Source organism: Pollachius pollachius (assembly GCF_949987615.1).
Source record: "Pollachius pollachius genome assembly, chromosome: 18".
NCBI classification, from domain to species: domain Eukaryota; kingdom Metazoa; phylum Chordata; class Actinopteri; order Gadiformes; family Gadidae; genus Pollachius; species Pollachius pollachius.
In genome coordinates this window covers 3,877,844-3,891,142 of record NC_136951.1, presented here as the reverse complement: position 1 = coordinate 3,891,142, position 13,299 = coordinate 3,877,844, and the positions used below count along the sequence as shown (strand labels likewise).

The following is a 13,299-nucleotide window of genomic DNA, read 5'->3' as shown; positions in this document are numbered from 1 at the left end:
AGCCGACCCGCGGGCCGGGTCGGGCCGATATTTCCCACCACTATCCTCGGGCCGGGCCTTTGATCGAGCGTTTGAGTTTGTTTTTTTTTAAGTCATTGCTTTATTGGCCTAATCTGAGGAGAAATCTATGCCATAAACAGAAATATAGGCCTTTATTATACGGGTCTTCTCAATGCCGTGGAACGCTCCGTTCACTTGCATGGGTAGTAGTCCGGTAACAACCCCTGCGTCTTCGGTTGCTAAGCGACGTCAACGTCTTAGGCGGACTACTTCTTCGGCGGGTCTCGCGTAATTGCGCGCGCGTTCAGTGTGGCCGTACCTTTAGACCATACTGTATAAAGCATTGGAAAAGTCAATCATCAATGCATAATATCCTTCCAAGCGGACACTAAGGTGAGAGTTCCTTCAATATATGAAAACAAAATCATTCTTGAATTCTAAATTATTTCCGATTTAGGATTGTATTTTGGATGGTCGCCAACTGGTGTAATACCCAATAGTAGGCCAATGAAATTAAATTATTCGAAGTGTAACTTGACAGTTTAATTTCTTTGAAAGTAATGCAAATTTTCAAACCACAAAAAAGCAAATAGTAAAAGTTGAAAAATGAATGACACAAATGTCAACAAAGCTAATTTAATACACTGATTATTTTCAGTAAGTACAACTTATATAATTCACAGGTTTCACATACAAGAAATGTTTTTACATTTATTATTCAATTATTTCTGCAAATAGAAACGGCACAGTTAACCAGGATCAGATGTAATGGTTGGGAACCCGAGCAAACAGCCTATAGGACTTCTATCTCGCGCTGTAGAGCGGCATGACATTACTCACTGCTTTCATTATTGAATGATTTGTTTTATCTGAATGGGAGAGTCATTCAAAACAACGCTTGGAGACGGTATGCGTGTGTGGTGCGATGTATGTGCTCAGTATCACTGAGCAGTGAGCTGCTCCAGAAGGTTCTCTACTCCTTTGTTGTCGGTCATCTTACGGAGTTTAGGCACGATGGCCTGCAACTCCGACCGGACCTCTTCCACCACACTCTGGTCAGCACACTTCAGGAGACTACACACACACACACACAAAGACATACAACTTTAAACCACAGTACTTTACAGTAGGAACACAAGCCTTGAGACGGACCACATGAAGACCCTGATGCTGACCTGCAGAGAATCAGGGCCCCTCTGTTGATGGCCACCCAGGTGCTGAGCCGCTCCTCCCCCACCGTGTCCAGGAGGATCCTGCTGAACCGCTCTGAGGGACACACAGACGGCAACGTACAACATTCATCGTTCATTGAGCTGCTTCCCAGCGGCATGTTAAAGCCTCTGCAGGGCTTTTATTGTGAAGTAATGAGAGGTAGTACCTTCTCTACCGTCCTCAGCCAGCGCCTGGTCGTTCTCTATCAGCCACTTCAGGACGATGTGGCCGGCCGGGTGCTCCGCCATGTGGAGCTACAGACACACAGCAACACGTTACAGACACAACATAACACCACATTACACAACAACACATTAACACACCACCACAAAACCCATTACAGACCCACCACAACAACAACACATTAACACGCCACCACAAAAACCCATTAGACACACCACAACAACAACACATTAACACACCACCACAAAAACCCATTACAGACGCACCACAACAACAACACATTAACACACCACCACAAAAACCCATTACAGACACACCACAACAACAACACAGACACACCATAATATCCTCATGTAAACATGACGTGTGTGTGATGATGATGCTGAGACCACGGTCATCGTGTGAGTTTGTACTCGGATGCTATTGCGGTTTGAACGTGCCAACGTGTGAAAGGCCGACGCACCTGTTTGTCAATCCCCCCCGGGACCAGCTCCAGGGAGGCGGGCTTTGCCACGGCCTTCATGGCAGGCCGGAGGTCCCCCGCCGCCGACAGCAGGATGTCTCTCACCATGACGCTCAGACCCTTGTCCATCACCATGGTGACGGCGTTGTCACGGAGATACTCCAGCAGGGGCGGGGACACCACCTCCAGCAGCTCCTTCTTACGGATCTCTGGTTCCTTTTTACTGAAGACATGAAGGAGTATATTTAACACAACTCCTTTTACCAGAAGATTCAAACTATTTAACACAACTCCTTTTTACTGGAGACATTGAGGAGTATATTAAACAAAACTCCTTTTACCGGGAAGAATATGACTATTTAACACAACTCCTTTTTACTGGAACAGCAGAGTATATTAAATACAACAAAATGTATTGGAAAGAATGAAAATAATAAAAGCTACTCATCACATGATTTACTTCTAATTTCTTATTGAAGCCATTTCATCAAACACCTTTTACAAGACAAATTTGCAAACATTTCATTAAACACTTTTTACAAGACAAATTTGCAAACATTTCATTAAACACTTTTTACAAGAAACGTTGAAAACATCCCAACTCCTTAATACAACTCCTTAATTGGAAGTATAGAAAATATCAAAGTTATTCATCTCATTATTTGCCTCAAAAGATAAACAGAAGCGATGCACTTAATGAATACATTGAATCCACCTCCTTCTGCCGAGACATCAAACCCAGAACTCATTTGTCGGTCACCTGTGTGCGTTGCTGTCTCCCTTCTCCAGGAACTTGATGACCTCTGGCAGGATGTGGTCGGGGTCGCGGGGTTTCAGCAGGTACAGCAGGACCTTCTTTCCATACTTATTTTTGATCACCTCGTCCAGAGAGGTCAGCAGCTCCTACAGGGTGGAGAGGAAGAGAGGGCTCTTACTCTGACATCAGAAATGAGTGTGGTCAGGGAGTCTGGGAGGCCCCCGTGGGAGGAGGAACACTGTGGCCGTCTTACCGCTAAGACGGTTTGTTTGATGAGCTTGGTGTCGTCCACACAGTCGAATATGGCCAGCAGGACCAGATGTCCAAACTCCCCCTGAACAACAGGAACACCATTCATTAATCATATTGAATAAATAGCAAATTTAAATATCACTCACATAAGACCAATTCACTGATTATCGATTCACACATTGTCAAATGTATCAAACCTGGCACAGTGGTCTTACCGTAGCGAACTTCACCATGTACGTCTTCATGGTCTTGATGATGACTTTCCTGTCCTGGAACACAGTGGGGAGAAAACACACGTTAAAAACCGCTACATCAACTATATTACGTTGCACCGTGTGTGTGTGTGCGTGTGCGTGTGTGTGTGTACGTGCCTTGGGGGTGCCGTGCCAGAGACAGTGCATGGCGACGCGGGCCCCGTCGTGTGTGTACGCCATGTAGACCACGGCCTCTCGGATGGCCTCGATCATCTCCTGCAGAGGGTCAACAGAAAGGGTTACCACGACAAACCAGGACCACACCAACCAGTCATTATGACTCCTACTAACCAGAACCACACAGAGTTAATACTAACTCCCACTAACCAACTCAAGGAAGCTAGTCCACCCACCGTTCTCTGTTTCTCAGGAGCACACAGGAAGTAGTCCAGGAAGACCTTGTGGACCAGAGAGTGCTTGATGACCTGTTCCCTGCAACACAAAACAGGTTACACCACACACACGTTATCAACATACAGGTTATACCACACAAACACGTTAAAAACACACTCCTGCAACACCACAGGTTACACACACGCACACACATTACAAACACACCCCTGCACCACACAATACATATACACGTCACAAACACACGCCTGCAACACCACACAGAATACACCACAAACACATTACCAACACACAGGTTGCACACACAAGCAAATGTCTTACTTCTGTGCCATGGGTGTGAGTGTGGTCTTCATCTCATCCAGGATGCGGAGCAGCTTGTCAGGATCGGCCGCAACAACCTTCTCTAGAGTCGGACACTCTGGGGACTAACCACAGCAGGTTAACTAGTTAGTAACTAACACAACCTTCTCTAGGGTCAGACACTCTGGGAACTAACCACAGCAGGTTAACTAGTTAGTAACTAACACAACCTTCTCTAGGGTCAGACACTATGGGGACTGACCACAGCAGGTTAAATAGTTAACATCTAGGGATGGGGATCGAAACCTGGTTCTATTTAGGACCAGGTTCAACTTTTTTTAAAACCCGAAAATCAAAATTGAGTCCCGTCGTTCATTTATTTTTTTTTCTGTAATGTAATGTGTCCCTTGAGTCGCGTCACGGCATTTAAATAAAATCAACCCAATCACTGCAGCGTGTCTGCCAATGTTTTTGAATAGAATTGTAAGCAAATAGGTATTAAAAGTTAAACAAGTGAAGTCTAGCAGTTAACTTTGCTCGCGAGGATGGCTGAACGGGCGAAAAGGGCGAAAATCATTTATTGTAAAGGGGGGAACACAACTTCAATGGCCAAGCACATTAGCATTGTGCATCAAATAAAGGCCAAATGCAGTACCTTCGACTGTCTGCGAGTTGAAAAGACTCTGTCTCCTCCTTCTCCTGTCGCACCACAGACGGGCCCTTCTTAATCATCCACTCAAAGTATGAGCGGTAATCGCACACACAGACATTGTCGCTAGTCCCGTCAGTTAAAAATAGTAATCAAATTGTGAAATCGGTGTTGTAATTGGCAGCATACAATCTAGTTATCTTGAAATAAATGAAGTTTCAGATGTGTTGCGTGAGATGTGTTGAGGTTGGCTCAGCAAAACGACTGTTAGGTTATCATGATGCGTTCAATTGTAACATAAAGAAACGGTAAATTGAGTTTTTGGTGAGAAACATGAGTAATACTGTATAACTCATGATTCTGTATTACTAATACAGTTGTATAGTGCTCTAATCATTTTAGTATATATAATTAAAACTACTGATGTCAATATTTATTAAGAATTACATATTTAATTTAATTAAATATTTAATTATTTATTTAGGAAATAAATTATTTATTTCCTAAATATTTTCCTCATCACTAAAAACGTGTCGTATTTCCACCAATTAATAGAAAAGTATCGATAGTGGTATCGATAAATAAATATTAATCCCTTTTAATAACTAACACAACCTTCTCCAGGGTCGGACACTCTGGGAAGTGAACAGAAGGTGTTGTTACTTATTACTAGTTAACTTGGTAGCTAACTAGTAACAAGCTGTGTGTGTGTGTGTGTGTGTGTGTGTGCGTGTGTGTGTGTACCTTGCTGAGGGTGAAGGTGTTCCCGTACAGCTCCTCTGTCAGCATGAGTCTCTGGGCGAGGACGGCCTTGTCGTTGTAGGCGTACTCGATGATGGCCGACGCCGTGGCGTGGCGAAGCATGGGACGCACGCTTCCTTTGAACGTCTGCATTACCTCGGCAACCAGCTCCTTCTTCCTGTGACGGCAACCAGAACAAACCCAGAGGACAAGGGGCGTTTAGTGTGTGTCTGTCGCTCTCTTCCACATAACTACTGTGGGTACAGTCCTACTAACATAACCACCTAGGTACAGTCCTACTAACATAACCACTGTGGGTACAGTCCTACTAACATAACTACTGTGGGTACAGTCCTACTAACATAACCACCTAGGTACAGTCCTACTAACATAACCACTGTGGGTACAGTCCTACTAACATAACTGATGTGTGGACAGTAGGGGTGTCACAAAAGTCACGGTTCGGCACAGACCTCGATTTTTAAGTCACGGTACGGTACGGTTAATAGTTAAGGGGAAACTTTAAAAAAACTGCTTGATTCTCAACCCGTAGATAAGCAGCAATGAAGACACCAATAAACTTGGTTATAGCATTTGCATTTCTGAATTCCCAGACAGGGGTTGTTGAAATAGTGTTGTTAGCTGGGTTTGCACATTTCTTTTTTTTTTCCACAGCAACGGTGATAGTAACACCTGGATGGTGCCTTTTCAAATGCGTGTGCATGTTAAAGTGCTGTACGTAGACACGGATAGCCCTCTCCAAAGCCAGAGAGCCTGTCGGAGACCCTCTCCGTAGCTTACGTGCGCATCCAATATTTTTTAACTATCCGTCGACGCCATGGACCTATTTGTCGATGCAACGGAGAGGGCAAGGGCTGTGATTGGTCCTCTAACAAAATCATTTCCTGAATCACTTCTCCAGTTTGACTTTGCACCTTAATTACTTTGTACATTGTTTACTTTGCACCTTAAGGACCAATAAAACACCAAATAACATTTGAAAAGCTTTGGAAGTTTATTAGCAACACTGCTTACATGGTTTGTAGTCAACATATAAGATAGATCGGGCGGCGAATTGCATTGCGTATCCGACATCCCGACGGAGAGCTGCTGAGCGGATTACAGAGTCGGAGTAGTATACTTTGGCTAAACGGTCCGGGTGGAACTCCGACTTCAAGTTCAAAATTCCGCATTGCAAAACAAGCCTTTACATTCGCCATATTAACGCTATGTACGCCACATTTACGAACCGCGGTACACCTCTGTAACCGCACCGAAGTGCCTGTACCGTGACGGTTCGGTACAACTACGTGTACCGTTACACCCCTAGTGGACAGCAGTCAGGAGGGAGGAGGAGCTGGGGGGGTGGGGGACTCACCCGTGCATGAGGAGTTTCTTTACCAGATGTCGGCCGTACTTGGACTTACTCAGCACCACCATGTCAGCTGTTAATCGACAACAACAATAACGTGATTACATTGGTTAGGTAGCACATCACATATTCATTAAGTAAAGAACCGCCAACATGCTCAGTATGGAAAACCATGCAGACATTTGGCCGAAGTCCAACGTTTGTCCTGCCCCCTTTTGTGCGTGACACAGACTGAAACCCCCCCCCACACGCTGTCCGATGAGCCACTTGGGATGCATTAACGTGTTCAAGACTCACTGTTAGGCAGACCAGACCCAATGAAACACATGGAGGTAACCGGTGGCAACAGAGGGGAAACAGACATGGATGTAACCAGAGGCAACAGAGAGGTTAAATTGATTAGTTCTGACCTTTGAGGTCCTCGAAGAGTTCCTGTCTCTGCTCATGGTTGGCGAACTGTATGAACGTCTGCAGCACTCTGACCGAGTCATGGGCGAACGACATCTACACACACACACACACACACACACATTATAACACCCAGTCGCACACACAATTTAAAACTCATCACTTCATGTTTGTCTCTGTTGGTGTGCCTAGAGGTCAGGAGTCAGTTGGGAGGGTCACCTGTTTGATCTTGCCCTGGATCATGCGATGAAGCTCATCCATCAGCTTTGCTTTCTTTTCACTGGTGCAGTCCTTTCTGTACAGACACACACACACACATTACAAAGTGAGTGTGAGAGTGTGAGTGAGTGAGAGTGTGAGTGAGTGCGAGTGTAAGTGTGAGTACCTCCGCAGTGCCTCCCAGATTTGTTTTGAGCGACAGATGATGTCAAAGAGGTCCTTCTTCTCCAACTGCTGTCGGTGGTTCTTCAAGTCCTTCTTCTGCACCTTGAAGTCGGCCCAGTCTGTTTTTTCTACACACAGCATATATAGCTATAAGGGGTGGACCGGTTCATAAAATGAACCGGGGTTTCCGGTTCATTTTAAGTCCTACAGCCGTATTTTAAAATAGGGCTGAAGCCACGAAGACAGGGTACAGGGTACTCTCCAAACAATGGGACAGTGACCATGTAACAATTATAAGGCTGTAGCAACAAAGACATTTCATTTAATCTCACACACAGATACTAGATAAAATGGTATATTTAGGCACACACACACACACACACACAAACACACACACTCTCCTACCTCCTTCTGCTGTCATTTTCATCTTCTTCTGTACTCCTTGTCCATGTCCGCCTTCAATAAGCCACAATTACTCTCTTTTAACCTAGTACTATTACTTTTCATAAAATCCATTAAATAATCAAATGTAAACACAACTATTAATAACAAGTTCACATCAATAATCACTACTGATACTAATTACTACTTGCTCATCCAGCTGTTCTCATGCCATCCTAACATCCAACTGTATATTCTTATTGGATAGGAATGGGAAGAGAGAGGCATTTCGGGTAATCGATGTGAATTGATATGCGGATAACCATCAAAATCCCAATAAGTCAGTCAGAGAGATGCTACTAAACACACCCCACTGGTCCAGTGTTAATACATAGATCCAGCAGTCTCTAGACAAACTGCTTCTTTGAGACAGAAGAACTCCTACCTTCGTCTGTTGGCATCTTCCTCTTCTGAAAGCTGTGACCTTCTTGTTTCGTGAATCCAAACTTCTTCTTCCCCCCATCATCTTTCTTCTGTGTGTTGTCGTATGGTTTGAACTGCTTTTTAAAGCCTGGTTTGCTGCCTGGCTTCCCTCCAAATTTGGTCCCCATGGAATCTTAAAGAATGACACCACTTGTAAATGAAGAGCTTACATGGTTATTATATCATGGATATTCTCTAGGCTGTTAATGAGGTTATTGATAATTAATGAAAGATTTTCTCTCCTAAGTCAAAGTTTTCCTCAAGGAAGAGGTGCGATGAGTCTATCATACCATTACATATGAAGTTAGTTTTTATTATGTTAGGTCTTCATTACGATGCTAGATTACCATATCAATTTAGTGTTGTCATTATATGTCTTTAACAATGATCTTTATAGTTTACTCATTAAGTGATTGTTATTAGTATGATGGGCCTTTATTAAGAGGTCGTTATGAAATCAGAGTTGATCTTACGTCCATAGTGAGCAGCACGATAGACAGAGAGAACCAGAGATCAGTTATATCTATCTACAATATGTATATTTATATCTCACCTTTCCCTTTGAACTTCCTTTCGAACTTCTTTCCCCCGTTGGGTGAAAATGTCTTTTTGGATTTTGTTTCCATGTTATCGTTTCTTTGGCGCAATAACAAACCAGGCAGACAGACAGACAGACAGACCAGATAAACAGGGGTAGTATAAGTTAACAAGCTCAGAGTTAAATCAAAGTAATGCTTCTAACGTTTCTAAAACCCAAATGGCATAATAAGTGATCTTCATGTGAAGCTACAACACGTATGTAAGCATTACTAGTACATAACGCTTCAAAGGCAAGGTTATTGATATTCGGGTATCGGTGAAGACCGAAGATAAGTTACCCACACAATTTAAACGTTTTTTTAACGAAGTTAAGACGTTAAAAATATATACACGTTTACCTCAGAGCTTCCCATGCGTCCTTTAACAACCTCGATTTACGGCAGTTACCACAGCCAATCACATCACTGCGGGCTGTCGTACAACGTTTTGCGACAACGTAGTACGGCTGATTTCATTTGTATGGTTTGCTTTCAAGACGACCAATTTTTGTTGTATGTGTTTTTTGTAAGACGCATGCTATTTATTGCAAACTGTTATCACCAAACCCACGAATAATTGCATCTTCCTCTCCTCTTTCCCTTCACACCAAAAGAGAGTTTGGCACGTGAATCCTCACACCTTTCATCCTCTCTCCTGCCATCAGACCAGAGGGTTCTGGAGGGTGGACCCCATGCCTATCAACATTATAAAGGGACGTCACTAGCTACAGGCTTCGGCCAACAAGCTTATGTCACATCCCCATCACACCATTAGTGATTAGTGGGGTGAGATTGTGAAATCACCATTAGTGATTAGTGAGGTGAGATCATGAACTCACCATTAGTGATTACTTTGGTGAGATCATGAAATCATCATTAGTGACTGCTGGGGTTGGATCATGATCTTACCATTAGTGATTAGTGGCGTGAGATCAGGAAATCACCCCATTTAAAGTGGTCCCATTGTAATATGCAAGGTCATATGCATGAAGAAGCGATCGCATGCAACATTAACAAAACCATCACAGCTGTCCAGATAACCAACAGATAGTCCCAATACTGACTGGGTCGACAGGACGGCTCACCGATGGGCTGGAGTCTACATTGGGGTCCGAGGTGACCCGGTGATGGGTCATGTATCAGACTACAGTGGGGTCCGAGGTGACCCGATGATGGGTCGTGTATCAGACTACAGTGGTCTCCAATGATTATGGCCCGACAGTCATGGCTAGGCAGAAACCAACGTGCCACTCCCGGTTGTTTTGCAGACGGAGGCCTGGGCGAGAGTGATCTGGTTCCCAGGCTAAAGGCCTTTCATTTTGCACAGAATGGCTTCATGGTCACAGCCCTGCAGGCCACCAGGAGGCAGTATTTCCAAGAAAAAGTAATCAAACCCGTAATCAGTATTGGCTAAAACTGACAACCTTTATGTTTAAACGTTGACCATTTGACATGATATTTTAAAGGGCTCATGTCACACCATCAGGTGTGGGTGTGATTAGCTGGTACAAGGAAGGGAAGGGAAGGAATGATTTTCGTAGTAACATCACAAGTGGGCGTGCCCACCTAGCTACCCTGGGCGGGATTTAGCGTGAATATTCATTACGGAGGTTGTGGCACACAATACAAAGGAAAGATTTCAAATGTGTTACGTATTTTAAACACATGGGATACCATAAATAGCCACTAGGAAGTAGGATCGAACACATAAGCCGTAATTACCATACATAGCCACAAGGAAGTAGGATCGAAAACATAAGCTGTAATTACTATACATAGCCACAAGGGGGGCAGGACCCGACATATAAACTGCAATAACTATTCCAGCCACAGATGGCAGCACCTTTAGACAGGTGAGGAGGGCGGAGCCAATACGACACATAGGCCACGCCTACTCGGTATTAATGCAGGGCCTGGAGCCAACGAAATCAGAAACATCCAGTCCATACTAGGGAGTTAGATACAGAGGCCTGCTGTTTGTCGCTCACACGCGTGTCCATACAATTCCCCTCCTTTTGTTTCATAGTTGCCATACCGAAATACTTTAGCAAATAAAGTGAGTTAAAAGCGATCCAGATTAGACTACTTTCTTAAAGAACGCAACAAATGACAGACTTGGATGCAAAATGTAGCCCTTCATTATACAGAATTTTGCTGTTGGTGTATTAGCCTAAGACAACACCCTTGCCAGATTATTTATCTAAATAGCCCTATGTTGTTAGAATTTGCTAACTTTATGCAAGGTCTACGTTCGTGCAGTACTCGGTCCTATTATTGTAAATTATATCACATCAAAAAAGCGGTAGCTAACGTTAGTTGAATCAAGCAGACGAGTAGCTGTTGTTTTTGCTCCAAAAAGCTTGACTTGATTCGAATTTAACATAAGATAGTTCCTTCAAATAAGGGCTGCACGGTATGGACTGAAATGTATATCACGGTATGATTTGAGGCATAGACGGTAACGGTATTGTATCACGGTAGGCTATGTTAATTTTATCTTCTAATTTCGATATTAATGCTTCTGAAGTTCAACTGCGTTAAAAAAATAAAAATCTTATCTCAAATTACTTCCATCTCTGAAAAACACTAATGTTTAATAGTAGGCAGGGGCGTAGGAATGAGTTTAACATTGGGGGGGACACATATCGGAAACCTGACAGATCCGTTAATGGTTTGAACAGAAATATGTCATAAATTAACTACACTGAAAAAATTCACAAATATATTTTATTCTACTAAAAAGATACATTTGTAAATGTAAAGGAAAACACATTTTGAATGGCAGTAATGAACTGATAAATATCAAATCAATTCTTTAATTGCTCAATCATCCAGGTTTTTAGAATAAGAAGCGGTGACAAGACGCTGTGTGGCACTTTCAAAATAAAATAAAATATTTTTCTCCCCCCGGTATAATTTTTAGGACAAATGCGCCTGTCTCCAATATTGGAGGGGACACGTCCCCTCCGTCCCCCCCGGTTCATACGCCCTTGAAAGTAGGGATTTGTTTCTCAACTTGCTGGCGGACCTTGCCGTATAGTTATCTCAATTTGGCTGAAATGTGTGCGGGCAGGTAACGCATACCTGGGATCGAGTGTTTTGACCATCTCTTCAAAGCCCTTTCTATCGACATTTTGGTCGATTTAGTCGTAAGGACTGGCTTTGGAAAATGCCTGCGTAAGCAATGTCTGATATGCAGAGACAGCTTCACGCTACCATCTGTCTCGTACGGTGTGGAATGAGAGCTCGTGAAGGGACTACCGGCAAGCACGCAGGCGCGCTTGCTGCGCTGCTGCGCGCCTGTGTGCAGTAGCGCAATAGCATACTGCCTGAGAAGGCAGTATCGCTGTCAAATCCGTCCCTGGGAAAAGTAACGTTGAGCCGAATTGAAAAGGAACTATGTCTCGTTACCATTGCCGTGTTCCGATATCCATACTTTCATGAGTACACTTAAACGAAGTACACTATCCGCACTCACTAAGTGTGCTAATTTTCAAGGAGAGATGAAAAGATGCTTCCTTTCGAACATAGGAAAAGACAGCACTGTTTAAAATGAATTCGACTCCGCTCTTCCTAACCGACGTCATTGCCTGACGGCGGGTATTGCTGACCTCTAGCGTCTCTAGTGTGAAACTACAATTTTCCGAAGATTGACTAAAATAAGCGCTCTTTGATCCATGCGATCTTGTCATATTGATTTCAATCAGGTTATCGCCAACAGTGAGAATCACTTTGGTCGGACATGGCCAACGGGAATATTTAAGGCCACTTGAATTCAAATTCAAATGTGAAAAAAGAGGCTAAACTTATGTAGATGTTGAAATTAACTGCCATCAGTAGTCTTTCTTAAATTTGAAGTTGGCATTTTCTTTTCTATCTATTTTTCTTTTTTTATGGTGTATTTTATGTGCTTACTAACCAGCAATAAATTAATTCATTTATATTCAAATAATTATGTTTCTGGAATTGGTATCCATTATTATCGATTGTATTTTCTTCTCTTCTATTCTTCTGCTTTACCACATCTCTCATGCGTCTTCGCGTAGTGTCGGTAAACTTCGTCGGTGGCATGTTGCTTTAAATATTGCTGCCATAAAGGCTTATGGGATACCACCATCTCCTTTCACAAAGGAAGCTCAGGAGTAACCTATGCTAAAGGAGGGTTAAAGGAAGCATCGAGGCTCCTTTCCTAAGCATTTTTAGAATTCGAACCACCTTTCCTCCAAGCACTTCCGGGTCATCTCCAAAGGAAAGGAAATTTCCTATGCAAAAAAGAGAATTTGTAGAGGCCCCTGGTGGCATGACATGAGCCCTTTAAAGGGGACATATTATACCACCAGGTGTGAGTGTGATTAGCCTTTCAAGCCGTTTCGAAAATCTGCCCCATGTATCACTAGTGGGCGTGTCCACCTAGATCTGGGCTGGATAGATCAGTCTACCAGCCTACCCAGTAGACTGAAGTAAACGTTGCTCATCTATCCAGCACAGATCTAGGTGGACACGCCCACTAGTGATGTCATATGGGGCAGAT

The 13,299-nt window shown here is 43.4% G+C and overlaps 1 protein-coding gene across 1 annotated transcript; it reads right to left on the bottom strand.

The window, feature by feature from the left end:
* Positions 1-622: 622 nt before the first annotated feature.
* pum3 (pumilio RNA-binding family member 3) lies at positions 623-9,167 on the bottom strand. The gene is made up of 19 exons (XM_079755542.1): positions 9,129-9,167; positions 8,744-8,826; positions 8,153-8,323; positions 7,732-7,782; positions 7,328-7,454; positions 7,162-7,237; positions 6,945-7,038; positions 6,541-6,607; positions 5,166-5,340; positions 3,794-3,897; positions 3,475-3,553; positions 3,239-3,337; positions 3,083-3,136; positions 2,869-2,949; positions 2,619-2,761; positions 1,859-2,081; positions 1,379-1,466; positions 1,176-1,266; positions 623-1,074 (listed from the first exon to the last, which is right to left on the bottom strand). The coding sequence occupies exons 2-19, from the start codon at positions 8,814-8,816 to the stop codon at positions 942-944; spliced, it is 1,929 nt and encodes a 642-aa protein (XP_079611668.1). The 5' UTR covers positions 8,817-8,826; positions 9,129-9,167; the 3' UTR covers positions 623-941.
* Between the last annotated feature and the right edge of the window lie 4,132 nt (positions 9,168-13,299).

Coding starts and splice junctions, on each gene's coding strand:
- pum3 (XM_079755542.1), bottom strand. CDS start 8,816: ATGGAAACAAAATCCAAAAAGACATTTTCACCCAACGGGGGAAAGAAG. Junction 1,467..1,858: donor CGGGGGGGATTGACAAACAG/GTGCGTCGGCCT, acceptor GTGTGTCTGTAG/CTCCACATGGCGGAGCACCC. Junction 1,075..1,175: donor GGGGCCCTGATTCTCTGCAG/GTCAGCATCAGG, acceptor GTGTGTGTGTAG/TCTCCTGAAGTGTGCTGACC.